Below are 23,283 nucleotides of genomic sequence, written 5' to 3' on the forward strand. Positions count from 1 at the left end.
AATCTACTGTCTTCGACAGGCATGAAAATTGGCCGTATCCATCCTTGAGTGTCAAGTTGTTGTTCACTTGCATATCTAGCTAGCCTAACACCATTCAGTCCATCTGTCTATTCTTACTTTTATTATCAGTTCATCCCACTTACTCCTTTCATCTTATCATTTTCTTCCTAGTAATACTACTGTAAAGTAGTATTTAGTTACAATCTCTTACTGCGTTTATTTTCTTTCGCTTTCCTCACTATATGTGTCGTATTGTCGTAAAAAAGTTTCTATTATTTGTTACGTATCCTTTCTTGTAGTTCTTCTCCAAATTATTTCCATGATTTGGCTTTTGCTTGTGTAACTGTCTTTTTTACCAATCGTTCCTGTCTGTAATATTTTTCTTTATCTTCTTTTAATCAATCCCCTTTCGATGCCATTTTCCCATGCCATTTTCTTCTTTTTTTTTTATTTCTGACTTCACTTCTTTATTCACCACCTTGTCCTTTTCAATTGTTTATTACAAATTTTTATTCCACACACTTCAGCTGCTTTTTTCTTTAATAGTCACTGTAAGTATTCCATCTTTCTTCCATTGTCCATGTTTCTTTTTGGCCCTCAATCTTTTATTAGTTTCCTTCTTGTAAAGTTCTCGCTCTCGCACACTTTCTATCTTGAGTTTGTACTTTATTTTCTTGTACTCTTTTCTGTCCACCTCCTCTATTTTTCATTCTCCAGTTTTGTAGTGACCATGGTCATCCTGTGTTGTGTGGATAGTTCAGGTTAATTTTCCGTTAAGATGTGTTGTATATTTTGTTCTATATTTCCCGTATAGACTATAAATATAGTCGATTAAGCTCTTCGCATTTCCCTCTTCAGCCATAAATGTATAGTTGTCTTCAATGGATTGTTCACTGAATGTGTTTCCCATTATCAGGTCATTCGTTTGGCAGAATTCTAGCATTTTAATTCCATTTTTTATATAAAGTTTAATTTGAAAAAAGTCATAAATGATTCCACTTAATTCACCATGATAACTATGCCGGCCAGTAGAAATAAGCAATTCCATGACCTAATTAAATTAAGTTCCGATTTTTTTATAATTATACAGGGTGTTTCATTAAGAATTGTCCATATGGTAACTAGAGAAACCTTTCTACTGAGAGTAACTGGAGATTTAACCTAAAACACCTAAATAAAATATTCCTCCTTACCGAGATACAGAGTGTTTTATTACAAATATTCTAAAATTATTTTAGCCCATTGTTTTAACACCTTCCAATATTTTTTGTTCAAACCTGACACACAGTTTACACATGTTAGGATACTCTAACTAGTGTTAAAAGATAGTTTTCTGCTGTTACCAAAGGCGTGCTGTAGGGATATATACTTCATTTTCGCCCCTTTTCCCCTCACAATCTACGCCACTGTCGTAATAATCATTTTAGCATGGTTTTTGATTCCTTGTTACTTTTTACATAATTATCATCCTTTTGTATCATTGCGATAAAGTAAGTAGTTTTCAAGTTATTTGCGTTTAAAGATAATGGATTCCATAAATGTACATTATTTTAAACTACATTCATGAGTTTAAAATATGTACATAATCTTATTGAATCCATTACATTAAAACGCAAATAACTTGAAAACTACTTACTCTTACAACAGTGGCGTAAATTGTAAGGAGAGAAAAGGGGCGAAAAGGAAGAATATATCCCCACAGCACGCCTCTGGTAACGGCAGAAAACTATGTTTTAACACTAGTTAAAGTATCCTAACATGTGTAAACTGTGTGTCAAGTATGAACAAAAAATATTAAAAGATGCTTGAAGACTCTGTATCTCGGTAAGGAAGAATATTTTATTTAAGTGTTTTGGGTTAAATCTTAGTATTTTGTGCTAAGGTTTCTCCAGTTACGATATGGACAATTTTTAATGAAACACCCTGTATATTCAGAAATCATAGTTTAACTTAATGTTCAGTTAAGTTCCACAGCTTAATGCTTTGAACAGTATTTGAAATCAGTTGCAAGTTGCAAGAATTTTTTAGTAAATGGTTTTATTGGACAGGAGGATTGTATTGAAAATGAGTACAGAAGAAAACGTGGGCAGTACTTGTATTATAAATAGAATGAAATATTTATGAATGATTTGATCAGACACGGTCTGACGTGACCTTGGTGTTCTAGACGTGATGAAGAATGATGAGAGTAGAAATTCGAACTGTTGAATGAACAAGGATATAGAGGTGTTGAATTATATAAAGAAGTTCCTGTGTTCGTTATTATATTGCGCTAGTATCATTATTTTATGAAACAGCTATTAAAATTGAAATATGTATTTGTTTCTATTGAACTAAATCCGGAAAAATCGGACCTGACAATCGGTTTCAAAAAAAATTATTTTTAAAAATTTTGAAAATGTGTAATAAACAGGTTATTATTAGTAGGTTATGACCCGCAACATGATCTTTTATGAAAGACCAAAACTACATATCAACTGAGGCCTTGTATGTCACATTGTAAGTTGTGATTGGATCTGCACCATTGAGAATTTGATCTATTTCAGAAACACCTCTCTTAGATATCTCGAATAAATTGGAAGAAGTGTTTGAAAAATAAGAAAGGCAACTTTCGTATGCACAAGATATGGGTTGATCCAAAATTTGTTTAATTTCAAGAGATGGTCGAATAGGCATTCATCAATCAGCCAATCGCGTCCACTGCTGGACATAGGCCTCCCTCAGTTCTTTCCAGTGTTCTCTACACTGGGCCGCTTGTAGCCAATTTCTCGCTACTCTTTTTGCGGCGTCGGTTCATCTAATCGGCGGTCGCCCTCGGCTTCTTTTATAGTTTCTGGGCCTCCATTCCACTACTCGTCTTGTCCACTGTCCATCTTGAGTTCTAGCTAAGTGTCCTGCCCAGTTCTACTTAAGCGTCGTGATTCTTCCGATGACCGATTCTTCCATTTTGGTTTAGTATGTGGTCTCGAAGGCTCCCTTCCATACAGGGCCGGTTTTAGGGTTTTGAGCGCTCCGGGCAAAACAAAATTTGGCGCCCCTTTATACAAGAATATACAGAAGAAAGGCAAAAAATCCAAATTACACAATAAAGAACTTTGTAAAAATGTATTTATTTAAAAAATAATACAAAAGTTATATACGTGCAAATAAGCATACCGACCACATTTCGTCGGCGTACTGTGAAAAATCCGTAAGTCCAAAATATTCAATTTTAGGCTTTTTATGGCATCTGTTAGCATTATCCAAAAGCTATGGACAGCTCTGTTTTCTTCTAATATACTTTGCTAGATTTTGCTAAAATTGTGAAAATGAAATCTGCGTAAGTCTGTTAATGTTGACAACCATAATATGAAATCTGCACAAGTTCGCTCTTGTTAGTGAGTAAATTGTTCATTTATCGGATGAACCACGAATTTAGTTCAAATAACACTTCTCGTTGTTTTTTTTTACGATTGTGATACTCTGATAATTTTTTTGAAGACTAATAGCTCTTTTAGCCTGAAATTTTATTAATATAGTTTTTTACCATAAAATTTATTAACCAATATTATTTATTACGTAGATACCTACTTACCGAAAAAATTTTTAACTTAAAAATAATAAAAATTTAAATTAAGTCCACGAAAAAAAAATACGTACCTATTCAAACTTTTTTATATTTCACTTTAAAGCACGTATAATGTGTGTGTATTATACTACTTCAAGTATTGTTAGTTAATGCAAAGTTTACAAAAATTATTTAACCTTTAACTACCCGCGCATCGTTATAACATAACTACACGCGTGGCGTACTTTGTACGCCACAAGAAAATACACTTAAAAACAGCGGATTTGTTTAATTTTTTTTGAAAAAATACACTTAGTTGTTTGTTATAAACCTTATTCGGCATCAGTGAATACTTGGAGTTCCTTTTCAGTAAGCCAATTGGGATTTATAATTGGGATAAATAACTGGATTCCATGATAAATAAAATTACTAATAAAAAATTTTTTTCAATGTATTTTTTACAGGAGAAAAAGTATTGTTTACAAAGAAAAATATATTTTTTGCCATAATGACTAAAAAACAATTAAAATATGTACTTATATTACGACTTATAGTAATATAATCCTGGGGTATATTGTCCACCACCGGAAACAACAAATAATAAAATGTAAATTACGATCTTTCCAGAACGCCGATTATAACGAAACTAAAACCAAATTGTAAAGCACATTCCAGTGATAGGTTAGAAAAATAAGCAAGGTCAAAAATTAAATTTTTAAATATATTTCCAGTAGAATTCTTATATCTGGCGTACAAAGTACGCCAGCGCGTGTAGTTAAAGGTTAACCATTACTGCGTATGATAGGCGCCAGTCTTTAGTATCACTGACTAAATATTCATAATTTGGTTTAACAATTTGATCGTCTATGTTTCGGGGTCTATGATCGGGTAGATGGTTATTATACGAGATACTCCTTACAAATTATTTAACGAAAGACTTTTAGAAATTAAAAACATTTGTCTGCAACAATGTTGTGTGATAAAAGCCATAAAAAATCGTAGGTCTCATTGTTTTTATAGTAAATTTTTGTTTTTGTTTGTTAATATTTTTTGAGATAATATGAATTCTCACTTGTCAAATAGTTCTCTTATAAATAATATAGCAATTATTCAATCAATGGCTCATTAAAAATGATCAATTTTAATTTACAAAATCTAAAAAAATAATGAATGAAAAAAATATTTTATTTCTATATCGGCGCCCCTCAAGCCCGGCTTGCCCGCCCCTTTATCCGGCGCTGCGTCCATAGCACGTTCCATGGCTCGTTGCGTAACTCTTGAGTTTATTTGCGGATTTTTGCGTCAGTGTTAAAGTCTCTGCTTTATAATTGCATTTTTAGAATATGGCTTAGTTTGCTAAAATGCTGTCCACATCAGGCCTATTCGCCTCTGTATTTCATGTCTTTGATTGTCTCTGCTTATTTTGGTCTCGTATCCCAGATATTTGCAAGTGTCTGTTTGTTGTATGGTATTATGGCCAATAATTATATTTCCGCTCATTACGAGATTTATCGTAAGTTTAGATTTCTCAAAGTTTTTGAATCCTTCTCTCTCAGACAGAGTTTTAAGCGAACGTATCGCAGAAATTGTATCTTGTAAGCTATCTGCGATTAATACAACGTCATCTGCAGACCTTAAATGATTTAATCTTTCTTCATCTATATTGATGCCCATAAGTGTTCTTAAATACTGACTCTTGAACTGCCGTGAACAATTTTGGTGAAATATTGTCTCCTAGGTGAAAGATCGTTGACTAAAAGTTTTAGCATATCATAGAGGATATAAAACGCATTTATATTCCAGTGTCGAAAACCTTCGAAAGTTTTTATGAAATAAGCAAGGTTCAAGAAAAAAAAACCTGTAAGTAAACATGGATATGATATAAATATGAATAAAGGACATTAACATTAAATTACAATTATTTTAAATTATCGTATTAGTAACAATAAATAAAAAATTACAAAAGTGTTCAACTATAATATAATAAATAAATCGAAAAATTATTAACATATTAATATATTTTTTATTCATGGTCATTAGCATCAAAACAATGAACAATATGTTTTTCAAAATTTTCTTGTAAAAAGCTGTCTTCTATCTGTAGTAGACACATTATTTATACGTAGAAAAAGTTCTTTCAACATCTGCAGATGTGCTTGGTGCGTAGGTATTTAAATTTAGACAAATGTAACGATACTACCGAAAAGTATTTTACAACAATATAATAAATTTGGGCTTTCTGCAGACAAATATTAGTTTATTACATGGACTGGTATAAGGGATTAAAATTCTTAGGGTTTATTGAATTATTAGGGTTTTATACCTCTGTATACTTATGGAATTTTGCTTATGTATACTTATGGAATTTTTGGACAGGAAGTAATACATGAAATTTAACTATAGTTTATCATAAGAAACAAAATAGACAAAGATAAGCAACATATCTTTAAAATAAGCATTTTTACTAAAAATCCTAATAATAAGCAAAAAAAGCAAAAAAAAGCAAAATGCTTATAATCCGGACTTACATAACTATTAAATGGGATTTATTTTTCGCACTGTTTTTTTGGCTCACTTTCATATAATCAAATATCCTTAACTTTCGCGTTGTCATGGTAATGACATGAGAGCAATAAATTACAACAAAAGTTTTGACAGTTTTGGGGTTTGAAAGAAGTTTGAATTTTGAAATGTCAAAGTTCTAAAAATTGTAGAATAGAAACATATTCCAGTGACGAAGAGTTGCAGTTTTTTTATTTGTTTATCGTAAATAAAATATTGTATGAAACTCTGCGTGAAGTACTTTTGGCGCACTTACGCGATATATAGCACTCGCGCCGCTCGTGCTCTAAACATCGCGTGCGTGCTCAAAAAGTGCTGCTTCATAAATAACTATTATTTGTATTAAATACTGTTCATTACATGCATTTCCCATATTTAGCTTTAAAATAGTAAATGATCTATTTTATTGATTATACAATACACCATAATAATATTGTTAATTAATATAATTCGGCAAGTAATGAAAATCGATTGACATTATTAATAATTATTATAATAAAAAAAGTATAGAGATATCATTTGTATAGTAACAACTAACAAAGAAAAATATCTCTGAAAAATAATGATGTCTAACCTCTTAATGGTTGATCAAAAATGTACGAAAATATGGCGGATGCCTTTTGTATGAAAAGGCCTTTTGGAGTTATTGGTGGGGGTATGTAGATATGTCGACGGAAACTAGGAATATGTTTAACCCTCGTAAGGCGGTGCTTAGATTCTTACGTAAACAACGGTGCGGGGTGCATTTGCACCCCATCTGTATATCCATTTTTTTATATGTGAACGTCGGGGAAATGAATTTGAAAGATAATTAGGACTTATTTATTATAGTACGAAACATAATTTTACAAAAAAAGTACTCATTTCTTCTTAAAAAAAATAATTATCGTCGCACGACACACACATGGATTTTTTCACAGAATGAGCAACACAAAGTTTTTACGCACAATACTTGGAACAATTCCGGGACTTTCGGTCTTTTTTCTCTGACTAAAGTAACACCGACCTTGTCCCGTAGCTCTGTTAGCTCCAGGTAGAACATCAGGAACGTCCAATTCAGGATACGAAATTTGCATCATTTGCACCCAAAAGTCATTTTTTCAAAAAAGCATGTAAACGCAAAGAGTTTTAAATGCTGTAATGGGTGGAATACGTTCAGAATTGAATTTAATACGAATAAAAAAATGGACAAAAATAAAAAAAAATATTAAAAAAGATAGGTGAGAAAAACGAGGTCTGCGGTGCAGCTGCACCCCGCACCGCCTTACGAGGGTTAAAATAGGTAATATGTTTGTATTTCGGTGGTTCTTATTCGCAAAAATGACATTGATAAAGTTAATTTTAGCCCGAAAGTTACAAGTTCTTTCTCTATCATCTTATGCGGGATAGTGGATAGTGGGAGATACATCATTTGGATATTCAGAGTTTTTTACTTGGAGTAATTAGTCGACGGACTTTATTTGTGCATTGTATACAGTGTTAAAGCCTTCATTGTTTGAAAAAAAAATTCATCATTGACTGGGATAATTCATTGTCATTCTGAGTATGTAACATCAGATTATATTTTTAAAAATTCCATTTTCGTCCATTATATCGCATAATCGCATTCATTCTATTCATTCATTAAGCTTTACAATCCCTAGGGATTACGGCTGAAGACATGTAGTGTTGCCCAAATGTAAGACCAAGACGAGACTTAGACAGTCTTGGTCTTGGTCTTGCAACAGTACACCTGGTCTTGGTCTTGGTATTGCGCTCCAGGTCTTGGTCTTGGTCTTGCAGCAAGAGTCTTGTAAGTCTCGCAGTTGCCCATTAGCCTATTACATACCTTAGAACAACGTAACAGAGTAGGTAAATTTTAAGCTTGAATTATTTATTCGTTAACAATATCGCTGTAATAATATTGTTGCTAGAATGTAAATTGTCGTTGTACCTATAGGTACCGGATACCGTAGTAACCGTACCGGTACAATGAGTGTCCCAATCAAACTATGTTTTTTTCTCAAAGTTCGCATTATCCTGTGGAATATTCTAGCCTTTATAAAATACTGAAATTAAAACCCTACTACAGTCTGATATTTTCTTAACATTCTGTTTTTTTACTCATTCGCTTGGATAACAACAAAGTTAGGTGTTTTAATAACTAGCCATGTTTTTCATCAATACAGGCTGTTTTGAAATAAGCATGGCAAATTTTAAGGGGTAATTCTAAACAAACCGATTACACGTAGGTATGCGCGTCATTGGTGAATATTAAAATCTTAATTGTATGTCAAAAATGAGTAATAACTACCTCTTAAAACCTGCCTAATTTCATTCGCATATCTCAACCGGTTTTAGAGCAATAAATAAATCGTCAGTTTGTAAGAACAATTTTAACATCCCCTATTTCGGAAACGAAGCATTTGCGAACATACGTTTAAAAGCAAACTATCATTACTTCTTCGTGCAGAGTAATTACCCCTTAAAGTTTGCCATACTTATTTAAAAACACCCCGTATTGATGAAAAACATGGCTAGCTAAAAAAGTACGTAACTTTTTATTCTCCAACATAAGAAATGAATCGAAAAACAAAATGTTAAGAAAATATGCGGCTATAGTTGGGTTTTAATTTTAATATTTTATAAGCTAGAATATTCCATAGGGTGATGCGAACTTTGAAAAAAAAACACAGTTTGATTGGTACACCTGGTATACAATGACAATTTACCTGCCTAGCAATAGTATTATTACAGCGATATTGTTAAAGAATAAGGCTTATAACACATTAAAAAAATCACTCCAATCGGACAAGAGTTTCGGAAATTCAAGACATAAAAAATGACCCGTTTTTAAGGTCGTGCGTTAATTTCTTGGAGTAGTGTATATCACCAAACACAAAGGGTAAGAAAAGAACAGTCCATTGATAAAACAAATGACCAATTTAATTTATCTACAGAAAAAACTGCTATAAATGTGCTTTTGTCCTGCATACATTTCACTGTAATATTTCTTTGTTCAATGCCTCGGTAGACAGTATATCGTTATTAAATATTTTGTTATTTTGTTTACACGGTATGTATAGCCGGCATTATCTGCATTAATGTGTCTCGTTATTAATACTTTGAAGTATTAGCTGCATTCTTTCAGCAAATTTTGTCTAACTGAATGAGGTCATTTCACAATCAACAGAGAAAATATACATAATAGTCTTACTATTCTATGTACCGATAAGATGTAATAGGTATATTTTTTATCAACTACAGATTTTTAACGACATTATTTTCGGCATCGCAAGGTCGCAACGCAAGAATATTAATTTATGAATCAAGGCCGGCTTTTCTCAAAACCTGGACAATTAATTTCAGAGTGAAGATGTCGTCTGATGGGAAAGAATGTAAAAATATTTTATTTTTGCATTGTAATAATGATCTCTGAGTACGTGTCAAATGTGTCAAGTCTTATTTTAATAGATATTTTGATTCGCTATGCATGCTTGTGGTATTGTTCGTAATGCGCATAAGTCAAATTTTCCAAATTTTTGTTAAAAATTTCTTTGCCTCATAGAGTATCTAAGAATATACCCGAACTAATATATTCTCTAAAACGACCCTCAGTTCTAACTGCAAGACGCAAGAGTCTTGCAGGCTTAGTCTTGTTCTTGCTCAAATCTTGCACGGTAAGTCTTGGTTTTGGTCTTGCTCAAATTAGGCGGTCTTGGTCTTGGTCTCGGTCTCGGTCTTGCAAAAACGCAAGAACAAGACCAAGACTGCAAGACCAAGACCGATTTTGGGCAACACTAACGCCATGGCGTTCCAAATCCTATTCTTGGGTGACGTAGATTACTCCTCTATATCATTTATAGCTTATTGTGCATATTTCACTGAACTTTCCAGTCTTTAACATTCATTGTTCTTATATCTTCTTCTACATCATCTAGCCATCTTCTTCTAGGCCTTCCTCTATACCAGGGCCTTAGTGGTGTTCAGTTAGTTATCCTTCTTAACATTTGTGAGTGTGGGCGTCTCTGTATATGTTCTATCCATTGTAAGTCAATAGATTTTATATATCTCGCTAAATTTTCCCTCTTCTTCTTCAATTTCGGCATTTGTTTTTATTCTTCTTTCTCCCTCTCTTGTAACATTGTGGCCCCAGTATCGTTATCATTATTTACCTTTCAAATTTCAGAAGGTTATCATCCTCTTTCTTGTTAATCGTCGTTGTTTCCATTCCACATGCAGCAATAGGTCTTGTTAAGGTCTTATAGATTTATCTTTGTTCTCTTACTTCATGTCTTGCTTCTCAGCAGATTTCTATTCATTCCATATTTTTTTTTTCGTTTTTCAAAAATTTTTCCCCTGTTGTCTCTTTTCCGGTTTTTTCTATCGTTACTTCCAAGTAGCTAAAGGTGCATACAGTTTCAAATTCATGGTTCCGTGTTGTCGTCATGTATTTATTGTACTGGTTTATTTCTAGCTCTATTGTCTTGCTTCCTTATCTAATTTTTCGATTGCTTTTGTTGGCGAAGTTTGTCCACCTTATTATTGCTTCCAATATCAGGTTAAACTAGAGTTGCACAAGTTTCCTTCTGCCAAATAATTCAAGTCAAGTCAAACTGGTCAATGGTTACAGGCTGAAAATTCAAACTGTTTGTCAAACTAGTTTGAAAGAGTTTGAAAAATAATTTATTTTGTAGATATATACTTTTTTGTCGACATAGAAATGTTAGTTGTCAATTAAGATAACAAAATTAAAAATACAATGGGTCCCATATGAAAGTAACTTGATACGGGCAGCGATTAAGTCAAAATAGAGACGTACCTTCAAGAAACGCGTAAAATTGATTGCTGGCAAGTTTCGTTTTATCGGTTTTATCGTTTAATCGTTGATAATTTTATGCATTCTATTCACTTTTTTATATTTTTATTTGAGTGTTACTAATAGATTACAACAAAAAATTCGTTGGATGGTTTTTTTATCATACCAAGTGTAATTTAATCTACTTCAACAAAAATTTATGAAGAAACAACAAAATATAAATATATTTTGACAGAGTAGGTTCAATGAATTTTTTGTAACTTTTCATCAGATGTCGTTTTAAAGAATTAGTCCCACTATTTGTCATTTTATAACGATGTTCTATATTTTTACATAATATTCACTTTGCAATTTTCATTGTTTTGCAAATGCTTGCCGCAACATCAAATAAATCAGTATATTTCTTTTTCTTAATTAATTCTGTTTCGTCTACAGATTTTTTTCTCTTAATTTTTGCAGTGGGAATTCCTTCAAAATCAGATTCAATTTGTTCTGGTACGTATTCTGATCCGAAAAAGGTTCAGGTTCTGACATTATCGCACAAAGCACACAAAAACATGCCAAGCATATTTGATTTCAAGCCAAACCTAAAGATATCGAAATCAAGTCAAGTCAAACTTTTTCACAAAAAAGGTTTGGTTGTCAAGTCAAGTTTGTTGAGTAAAATCAAACTAGCTTGACTTGATGCATCTCTAGGTGAAACAGTGTCAGGGAGATAGAGTCACCTTGTTTCACGCTTGTGTTTACTTTCATCTCCTTAGAAGTGGCTCCGTTGAAACTGCTCTTTGCTGTGCTGATCTTTAGGCTCACTATTAGCATACTTATGTCTTAATTTTTCTGGGATTCCAAGATGCTCCAGATTTTCCGTCATTTTCGTCCGAATTATTGTATCATAAGCGCATTTGAAATCTATGAATATTACGTACATTTCTCTGTTATATTCTCTCGATTTTTTAATTATTTGCTCCACTGTATGTATGGAATTAATTGTCGATCTCCCCATAACGCATTATATTGAAAAATGATCATAAGGCGTACGTCCCACCTCTATGAATAACACCTAAGTAATCAATCGTTTTTCACGGTACTTACACGATGCCGAGGACTATATCGGGCGAAAGCTTTATAGTTATTTGTGAAATTATCTCCTGTACCTTTGTATTAAAGAAAAAAGTTAATCGAATACACTCGTTGTTGCTAGTAGCAGTATCGAGCATCTTTTAATACCGCTTGAAGCATCTTTTAAATTATGAGTAACAAGCCTGAGTGGTTAGACGTAAGAAATTTTCTTGTCGTGCAAGTAGACACGGCGTCGAATTCCATCGGGTGAAACTTTGTGATTTACGCAAGCAATTAGATGTGTGTGGACTCAGAAGCCCACAAGATCAAGAGTTTTACTGATCAAAATAATGACTACTTCATTGTCAAAGCTGATGTTTAATAAAATGATCTTTCACTGAATATTTTATAATACGTAAACCACAAATTCTAAATCCTCTAGCTTCTCTATACATAGTTGATTATCCAGTCTATAAAATGTTATGCACAATGTTGGTGACAACGCATAGCCTTCATTTATTACCTAATTTATAGTAAACGAAAAATTCCTGACCCTGGTGAGATTCGAACTCACGACCATTCGGACCTTTCGATCCAAGTAGGCACTCTCAGAGGCGGCTTTACCTATTGTGCAGGGTGTGCGGTGCACACGGGCGCCGGGATGTTAGGGGCGCCGAGCACCAAAGAGCGGACCCTTTACTTTGTTTCAACATAAAATATGAAATTTTTTTAAATATGAGGCCGAAGATGAATCAGTAACTGACGCGAAAATACATTTTAAAGTAAACTTTTACTATTACCTGTTAGATACCGCAATCAAATTACTAAATTTGATGAAAGCTTCGAACTTTTAAAGCAAAATAATGACACTTTTTCGTTCCTTCAAGAATTAAAACACTGCAGTAAGTGGAGCACCGCATACTGCAGACTTTTTATCGGCAGATAGTTTAGTCGGGATGGGCTGTTAGTGCGCATACTGAGCCAACTAAACAGTCGGGTTGGTGAAGAGGGCGCACACTATCAACAGCCGACCGACTATTCTCGAACGATTTAGTACTAAAGTTCTTATTTGACTGTTAAAGTTAGTAGTCGCACAATGAAAAAATTATCCAGACATGTTATTATCGATCTCATATAACATATAACGGAGGAGGAAATCCAAGAACAGATTCCGAGAGTATTGAGTAAAAGTAACAGACGTGATCCAGAAGATTGTCATGTTAAAATGGAACTGGGCAGGACACATAGGAAAAATGGAAAACAACCGTTGGACGAAGAAAATTCTTAAGTGGCGACCAAGGACTAGCAAAATAAGTAGAGGCAGACCTCAATCAAACAAGATGGACTGATGACATCAAGTGAATGGCTGGTCACGAATGGATGTAAAAAACAACAAACTAAAATGAATGAATACAGCTAATAATAATATAATAATAATAATAAAGGACTTTATTTAAGGGGAAAAAATTACAGTCAGTTACAATAATAAAAAAAAATGTTCCCTATCATGTCCTGGTTTGGCGCAAGTCTAGCTCAAGGCTACTCAACTGAACCAAACCAGAACCCTAATACATTTATATTTTTTGTCACTTACATGATAAGTTACACAAAGGCTTTTATGTTAATTTATACTGATAAAAGAAAATTACGGATTGACAATTAATAATAACATTGAATAAATATTTTATTTGGTCTACAAATTAGCTAATAAATTAAAATTTAATAATTTAGTTGCTTTTTTAAGATTTAAGATTACTTATTATGACATATTTAACAGGTATTTTTTATATTTGACTTTAAAGGTATTTATATTTAATGGGAGGAAATCATTAGGAATGGAATTAAAAATTTTAACAGCATTATATGAGAAAGATCTCTGAAATATAGCGGTGCTATGTTGAGGCATTGTTAGTTTAATCCTGTTTCTGATGTTAAGGTTATGTATATCGTTACGAAATATAAGGCGTTCCCTAAGCGTAGTTGGTGAAGTAGGATTATTTATTATATTTAATAAAAAGGTAGCAAAATGAAGAGTTCTTCGGTCATTCATTTTAAGCCAATTAACATCCTATATAAATGTGATATATGATCAAATTTGCGCAAACCATAAACAAGCCTGATACACGCATTCTGGACTTTCTGTATACGGTTTTTACTGTCACTGTCTAAACAAAAACCATAAATAAAATCACAGTAATTAAAATTAGATAAGACGAGAGCTTCACATAAATTTTTTCTTAATTTTTTGTTTAGGACATGTCTATTATTATATAATATTTTTAGAGAACAAAATGATTTTTGAACTAATTTTTTTACATGTTCTTTAAATCTAAGCTGTTCATCTAAAATAACGCCCAGGTTTTTGTTTTTCTCTACAAAGTTTAGTTTGGAATTATTAATTAAAACACTTAAATTTTTTTTAAGAAACTCTGTTTTACTTTGATTACCAAAAATCATAACACAGGATTTGTCAGGGTTTAGCTTTAAATTATGATCCAAAGAAAGTTTATAAATCATCTGAAGATCCTGATTAAGGCACTCCTGAAATTCTTTATAGTGCTCTAATTCAAAACATACATAAATCTGGGTATCGTCAGCAAACGCTTGCAGTTTGCAATATTTTATAGATTTCAATATATCAGACGTGTAAATAAGAAATAGCAAAGGACCCAATATCGAACCCTGAGGAACGCCAGCAAGTATTTCTGCTCTATTAGAATACTTATTATTAGAGAAAATTGACTGAAATCTATTGCTTAAATAAGATGCAATGAGCAAAAATGATTCTTCGCAAAATCCATAGTATTTAAGTTTAGCTACCAGCAACTCATGGTTAATAGTATCAAACGCTTTAGAAAAATCCAAAAGTACCAAAGCAGAACACATTTTATTGTCATATGCTCTAAAGATATCATCCAAAACATTCGTTAGTGCTACTGATGTTCCAAAACCTTTACGAAAACCACATTGTGAGTTTGGAATTATGTTGTTCATATTAAAATAGTCATACATTTGTTCATAAAGTACCTTCTCAAATATTTTTGACAGAGCAGGGAGAATACTTATAACTCTAATGTCATTATAACTTGTTGGGTTAGATGACTTTGGGAGTGGCCTTCCTACAGAAATTTTCCATTGGTCTGGAAAATAGCTTATCTCGATGCAACAGTTTATAATATGTGTTATGTATTTATCAATGAACGGACTACAGTATTTTAACATAAGAGGTGAAATTTCATCCATATCGGTTGCATTGCTTTGTATTGAATTAAGAACTTTATTAACTTTATGTACAGTCACCATTTTAAATGAAAATTTTAAATTTTCTTCATAAGTATTATTGTCATAAAAGTTAATTTTTTCAGTACAGTTGGATTTTTGTTGTAAGAACGTCGCAAAAAACTGGTTGATGTCATTAGGTTCAGATAAACTAGAAGGTATTTCATTATTTTTATTGGGACATATGCTAAGATTTTTTAAAGCTTTCCACTGCTGCTTTGTATTACCCGTAAAAGAGTCTATGTACTTCTTCTTTTCTCGTCTGACTGCGGCAACCGCCAAATTTCTCAAACGCTTGTACTCTATCCAGTCCAATTGAAGTTTGGAGTTTTTAAATTTTTGCAGTGCTCGTTCTTTTTGTTTTAAAATCATTTTTATGTTTTCCGTTAGCCATAGAGCTTTGGGTTTGGTTACTAATGAGTCTTTAAAAGGTGCATGAACATCAAATAAACTTATAATTAAATTGTTAAAAATTTCAACTTTCTTTTCACTATTATTTTCATAAATTATATCATCCCATGGCAATTGTTGTAAATCGAGTAAAAAGTTGTCCAGTCTAAAGTGCTTAAAAGAACGATGTTTTATAATTTTGGGTGTTTTAGTTCTTTTATGCAAGCTTAGGTCAGAATAGGTTAGTTTATGATCAGAAATAGTATCTGCCGAAAATACTCCAGATTTAACGACTAACGATTTATTGGTTAAGAAAATTGGATCTAACAGTGTGCTCACTTTTCCAGAGATGCGTGTAGGTTCATCAATGATCTGCTCAAAATTATAATTTTCAAAAAGAGGTATCAATGGATTTTGAAGATTGAAGAGATTAATATTGAAATCACCTAAACAAAAAATGTCGTCAACAACTGGATAAAGATATGAAAAAATGTTGTCAAAATCAGGAATTAAACTATTAAAATTAAGCTTAGGTGGCTTGTAAAACACACATATTCCATAAGTTTTATTCAATATTTTTAATTTAAATACCAAAAACTCAAGTTGCGCATTAATACAAAAATCGAAATTTAGAATTTCCACGGAATACTGTGTTTTAATGTAAGCCGCCACACCTCCGCCCCTACCTAGACGATCTTTTCTAATAAAGTGATAGTTATGAATATTAAAAACAGCTGTATTATCCATAGAATTTAACCAAGTCTCCGATAACAATATAATATCAAAATCTTTCTCTTCAATTAAGTTTTTAAATTCATTAAAATTGGAAAATAAAGAGCGAACATTCAGATGACCAATTCTGAAATTATTTATTGCCATTATATACTAATTACTATGATGTTATTTATTTTATAAGTGACAAAAATAGCTTAAAACCTACGTTTAACTATATTGGCTCTAAATATGCTTTTTATCAGCTAATATGAAACACATGTGTCACATTGCTAGAACAGCTTATAATGAAAATTAAATAAGATTATAAACAAACAAAAAGGTAAATAACTGGATGATAAACCACATTAGTAGTAAATTATCAAAACATGGTCTATATAAAAAGGAAAATTCATTAGGTATTACTTACAGTTTTGACCAGTAAACAATATTGATATATATATCACCAGAACTATTTTTTTAATCGATTAATATCGGATTCATCCGAAATTCTATGAACGACATTTTCACAATTAACATAAACATTTCCATTAATCACCCACGCACTTTTAAATGAAAAAGCCTTAATGGCTTGATTAAGTAGTAACAACCTCGATTTTGTCAAATCTTCTTTAATAGATATGCCCGAGTTTTTCAGATGTTTTTTGTTCTTTAACACAGATAGACGAGCTGTGTCCGAAGCGAACCTCACCATCACTGCAGCCGGCTTATTACCTGGATTCTTATCATTAACACGATAGCACTTTTTTAGATCGCTATTTTGAATGTTTATTTTTAATTTACTATTAAATAAGTTAATTACTTTAGAACGAAGATCTTCACCATTTTCAGCTTTTATTCCCAATATGCGCACGTTCATATTGCGCAGTGACTGTTCCTGTGAGTCTAATATTTTGCGCAAAACTAGGTTATCCTTCTGCAGTTCCTGAGATATGCAACGAAGTGATTCAATTTCATTTCTTTGAGCAGAAAGCCGTTCTTCAAATTTTGCTTCGACCGCTGCGGCTACCTTTTCGACGATTTCCTGAAGAAATTTTTCATTGAAAATATTGATGATTGTTGTTTTAATTTCGCGCAAGTCAGTTGATGACAGGCCCATTGCAAATGGCTACAAATCACAACTAAATCACTTTACTTTTCTACAACAGGAAAACACAGAGGTGGATGGCACTAACCAATACGTCAATCCACAGTGGGCACCACAAGGCACTTTTTAGCACAAAAAATTTAATTTTCCGTAATCTGGCTTGTTTATAATTCTGGAAAACTTTCCTAGCAACCTCGACACGTGTTTTGCTATTAGAACGCCATCTAGTATCTCTGATGCTAGAGGAAGGCTTCCTTCTGACGATGGATTGAATAGCTGCTGATGATGCTGATGATGAATTCTCAGTGATAGATTATTTAGTGGAAAATTCTACACAATGTATTCTAATTTACTTGATTACCCAAAAAAGTTTTTCGCTTTTTATCGGATGATCTTAGTCACCTTCAATGAACTAGTCATGCTAATTAGGCCATGCAGGTTTCTACAATTAACGATTGTGAATTGGACGATGCCATTTTTTCGCAAAATATTCAAAAAATATTCGCACTGCACAAGTATTGGATAACAAAACTAGGAGAGAATTGAACTATCGACCGATAAACAATCGTCGTGTGTGCGCAAGTTCTAGTTAGCTCACACTGATTAAACTGTCGGCCGATATTTGGCCGACAAATTACTTTGAAGGCAAACTATCTGCCGATAAAAAGTCTACAGGGGCTCTTTTGGGTAGGTTGTTCTGACGCCGTGAATACCTATTGGCTCCCGATATTATTTAATATTGGAATATTTACATCTGGATTTTTGTTTACAATGTAAGTGTACCTAATACCCTATGTACTAGTACTAGGAATAGGTAGGTACCTATTCGACTATTCCATTTTGACTGCGCGTCTAACAAAGGGCGCCAGAGCATAGACTGCACACGGGCGCTACATGGGCTAGAGCCGCCTCTGGGCACTCTTGTCACTGAGCCACAGAGGGGGTAAAGCACAGCCTTGTTTTATTCGTTTTTATCATTTATTTGTGAAGATAGCCCACATGTTTCACTCTTGCTGTGACTCGTTGTAAAAAACACACTGGCAAACAAAATATCTTTACAAAAAGTTTTCAACTTCAGAGCACAGGCGCAAATATCTTACGGTTATCCAGGGTTGGCAGGTTTAAACCAACATGCTTAAAACCTTGGTTTAAACCAAGGTTTAAACCAACTGGTTTTTTTCTTAAAATCCTAAAGTCTTTCTTTAAAAAACCAGTTGGTTTAAATCTGTTTTTCTTTATTTTTATTTTTTTTACTGAGCCTCCAAACTGGTGTTTTTATTTGAAGTTTTTACTACAGCTGCCGCCCGCAAAGGAAGAAAATTAAGATAAATAATTTCTATTTTTTTTACTTTCGAACTTAGTTATTTTGAATATTATAACGTTTGATGATGTTTTTTGTGTTATATTAATTTTTTGTGTGTGTAAATAAAAGTTTGGTTAATTTTATAAAATAATTTATTCATTTTTAAATTTTTTAGCCTTCTAATACTTTGTATCAAAAAAACCTGGTTAAAACCAAATAAACCTGGTTTAAACCAAAAAACCTGGTTTTTTTGGTTTTTTCCCTGGTTTTTACCAACCTTGCGGTTATCCCTACTTTTTCTGTCTTTACATGGCAAATTACATGTAGTAAAATTCTCACTGGTATAGATATGTAAACATTACTTGACAATGTCATCTTTAACTTTAAAGAGATGGCTTTTGCATGTTCTTGGATAACTGTTACTTGTATGTGCCTTTTATTAATTCAGTTAATTAATATGATTATTTCATTCATAGGAGATTCTGACCAATAGAAAGCTACAGAAATCTGAATTAAATCGATAATTTTTTATAATCTCCCGTCGTTAAGTATATTACGTCAGATGCCCTTCGTTGCTACGAAAAAATACATTCAGTGACATTAATGACAATTAATGTTTTAAAAATTATAAAAGTGATGACTTTCAATCGTCAAATATTTATAAAAACTGTGTGTTTAATGGTACTTACATAAATAAATTAAAATAAAATTTTGGTTTTGAACAGTTTTATTCATGAAATAATCGCAACAAATTGCACTCGACCTCTGAAATTAATATAGAATTTTTGCTCTCGTTACACTTTGACATAATTTCACTCGCCTTCGCCTCGTGAAATTAAAACTGTCAAAGTGTCACTCGGGAAAAATTCAATAATTTCAGAGCTCTTGTGCAATTACTACTGATAATCATTTCACTAACTATGTATTCAGTGATTGTAATAATTTATTTACTGTACAACAAAAACTAATACTCAATGGAGAAAAGCGGAAAAGTGATAAAATGATTTTTTAATAATATATTGTTACTATGGAACGCTTACAATTTTGAACATCTTTAACAACAAAATACTTGGATCACAGAATATATCCTGGTGTATTCTCTGCTTGGATCTTCCATAAATAATAAACAAATAACTTTTTATTAAGTTCACGACTTAAATCAATTATTTATCAAATAAACTATCAATATTATTTAATCAACAGCTCAAAATATTATTCCCGATGCCATGTCAAATATTTAAAATTACCACTGTCTTGTCACCATATTCTATTCAACTCAGTGCGTTGTATGACAAAGATAGCCAATCTTCGATTTGGAAAATATCACCACGGACATGGTGTCCATTTTTTTCGAATCTTGAAAAAACTAATAAATATTTTTAAAAAATTTAAACGTGTAATGAAAGATTAAATTATTATCAAGGGCCGAAAGTCCCTTAGAATAAATAAAATGTTTCTTCTGAATGAGAGATTTGAAATTAAAAATCACACTACATTTTCTCTTAGTTTTTCACCCCTGTAACTTATTAAAATAAACATTATAGAAGTTTTCAGGGACTTTCGGCCCTCGGTATGAACGTAATCTTTCATTCTGCGTTTAAATTTTTCAAAAATACTTATCAGTTTTCTCAGGATTCGAAAAAAATTTATCCCATTTAAATAGCATTGGAGCCGAAACTTTGTACCGATCCCCTTAATAAAATATAAAATAATGTTAAATTAAAAATTTTATTGGGACCATTTTCTGGTTACACCCCCGTGGCTTCTCAAAATGCAAGCCAAGCGGATGTTGGAGCTAGGAAGATGAGGGAATTCTATAATTTGCAATTCACATCCCATCTGTCGAGCGCGGAAGAATTCCAACGAAAATAAAACCCTACATACTTAGATAGGACTACATATTACTAGTAGAAATAAATATGAATAACTATTTCCATCTCGTTGCAACTTAATGCAACACGAAGCCAAAGCCGTCTTATATTTCAGTTCGTTTAGAGAGCGAGTTCGTTTGATATATAGACTTGTTTTCATCTTCATTTTTGGAATCATTTTCTACACTCTCTAACCAATTTCCCTTGCGTCTACAATAATTACAAGTGGTATTCTTCTTTAAGTCTTGTATATTTGTTTTCTTTTTATTGGTGGCTTCCAGTTTACTTTGTAAAGCCTCTACTTGTAAAGCAAGGCGAGATATTTCAGAGTCATCATTATTTATTCTCTACAACCTTGCTGCTAAATTTTCAAAAGTTTGCTGATCACTAGCTGCAGAGTACCAGGCAGTGCGAAAGGCATTAAATCTAGGACCAAACTATTAATCCCTTTGGAACAAACAGCACTATTACTAATAGCGTTGATTGAAATATTGATACCTCAATCAACGCTAATAGTTTCTTTAACATCTTTTAACTGTCCAATAGTTTTATTGTTAATATTATGCTCTGCAACTTTTGCGTTCTCATGCATTTTATAGTCATAATTTTTTTTTGCCATAGTAACTCTCTACATATTTATATATTTCTGTCGTTTGTTCATGTATTGTTATCAGTCTTGATCACATTTGTCATCCCATTCTTTCCACTGTTAGTTTGGTATCCTCGTTCTCTAACTGTTCAATTCATAACTGACAGCAGTTTCTCTGTTTTAAACAAAATGGTTACACTAAATTTCCAAAGTTGAAAATTGGAGACATCAAATTTGGTAATATTCCAGAATCAATTTTCATAGCTGAGGATATTTTTGCGCTTCACTGAATGTTTATTTTGTAATTGTACGAGTCTAACGTAGCGAAAAATAAACAGGGAGCCCCTCAAGACTTGAACGTGAACTAACGAAACTTTTTACCTCGCACCGGCTACTTCTCAAATCTCTAAATACGGTGTCTAGGCCCGTAACCTCATGAATAAAATAGCTCTACTGTCATACTGTCAGTTGGTAAAAAGCGTATTCATCTATTGGCCTCAGAATTGAGAACCTCAACAAAAACCGTTTAATAGTTTTGACAATATTGTCAAACTAAAACAAAAACTCTTCTTTTCTCTATCTTGAATATTACATATTAGTTCATTTTATTTTTATTATGTTATACATGTTTAATTTTATTTTTATTACTGAACTCAAAAAGTATACAATCATAGCGCGTTAGTTTGTAAGCTACTGTCTAAAATTCGTTTATTGTTAAATTAAAAAAGTTTTTTTTTATTTTTCAGAATGACGATCCTGAATATTTGACTCCGTTTTCTGTAATGAAACAAGAAATATTTGATGAAAGCGATGAAGATCAAGCTCCAAGGGCTATGGGTTCTATTCAGAAAGTACCATCGATCAGTGATTTATCTGATCCGGAAGCATCTTTGGGTGAGTTTTGTTTTATAATAATTAGATATACATAGAAAGATATTCAAATACTTACACTGTTCTTAAACGTTTTAATTAATCAAATTATTTTAGAGGCACTGATAAGGTACGATTCCGAAAGTGGCTGCAGACTGCAAACCGCAGACTGCAGCGACAGTGTCGTCTGCGGTCAAACCAATTCCGAGCAGAACTGCACTGCATCTACATAATAGCGACAACAGCATTGCACGATGGGAATTTATAGTATGTATAATATTAAAAGTCTTATAAGTAGGATGCCAGACGCAATGAACAACGATGAATTAATGTTATATCTTCTGATGGAAGAAGAAGATGACGACGATCTTTTACTTTTGCATTATCAAAGAAAAAGGAAGTCAACTAGGTCTCTATTTAAAAATAGACAATTTGAAGGAAGCTTGCGTCGTAAATAACTGAATATTTTGCTACACAATTAATTAATTGCACTTCTTATTCATTTGAAATACTCATTTTCAAAAGAAATTCAATTCTTTTCACTTTTCAGTCAATTTGGAAGCAAAAATACGTGTTGTCGCTCTGCGGTCGGCGACACTACTGGTTCTGGTGTAGAGATGTTGAAAACGTATGTATTCGTTACAAAGTATTCGTTACTTACGAATACCGAAAGTAACGATTACTATACAGAGAGGCAAATCGTTACTTTGATTACTTTGATTACTTCGATACTTCGTACTAATCGTACCAGAGCGAGTAACGACTATTGCTTCTACTTTGATTACTTCGTACCAATAGTATTAGAGCGAGTAACGACTATTGTATCTACAACCAGTACACTTGATTACTTTCTACCAATTGTATCCCAGCGAGTAACGAACGGGACGGGTATTTTACGAGTGTTATCGAATATCATTACCGGTATAAAGGGTTTTAAGGCTGTGAGGGTGAGGACTGAGAAATACGATTCTCGATATGATTACCGGTACTAAAATACAAAAGTAACAAAAGTAATCATAGTAATCAAATCATTTTTATCCCTTAAACAAATCGGTGAATGTCGTTGTTATATCGGAATACCTCCATACAAAATACCTACCTACTGAGAAATACTATTATCGATATGATTACCGGTACTCAAATACAAAAGTAACTAAGGTAATTATAGTAATCAAATCATTTTTATCCCTTAAACA

At 32.5% G+C, this 23,283-nt stretch overlaps 1 protein-coding gene across 1 annotated transcript in view; it reads left to right on the top strand.

The window, feature by feature from the left end:
* Window positions 1-22,320, top strand: part of LOC126883743 (uncharacterized) — a 262,760-nt gene extending 240,440 nt beyond the window's left edge. The window contains exons 3-4 of the mRNA XM_050649406.1: window positions 21,964-22,111; window positions 22,205-22,320. Coding sequence (XP_050505363.1) covers window positions 21,964-22,111; window positions 22,205-22,320 — 264 coding nt within the window. The remainder of the gene's footprint in view (window positions 1-21,963; window positions 22,112-22,204) is intronic.
* The last annotated feature ends 963 nt before the right edge of the window (window positions 22,321-23,283 follow it).

This window comes from Diabrotica virgifera, chromosome 4, assembly GCF_917563875.1.
Source record: "Diabrotica virgifera virgifera chromosome 4, PGI_DIABVI_V3a".
Taxonomy (NCBI): Eukaryota; Metazoa; Arthropoda; class Insecta; order Coleoptera; family Chrysomelidae; genus Diabrotica; species Diabrotica virgifera.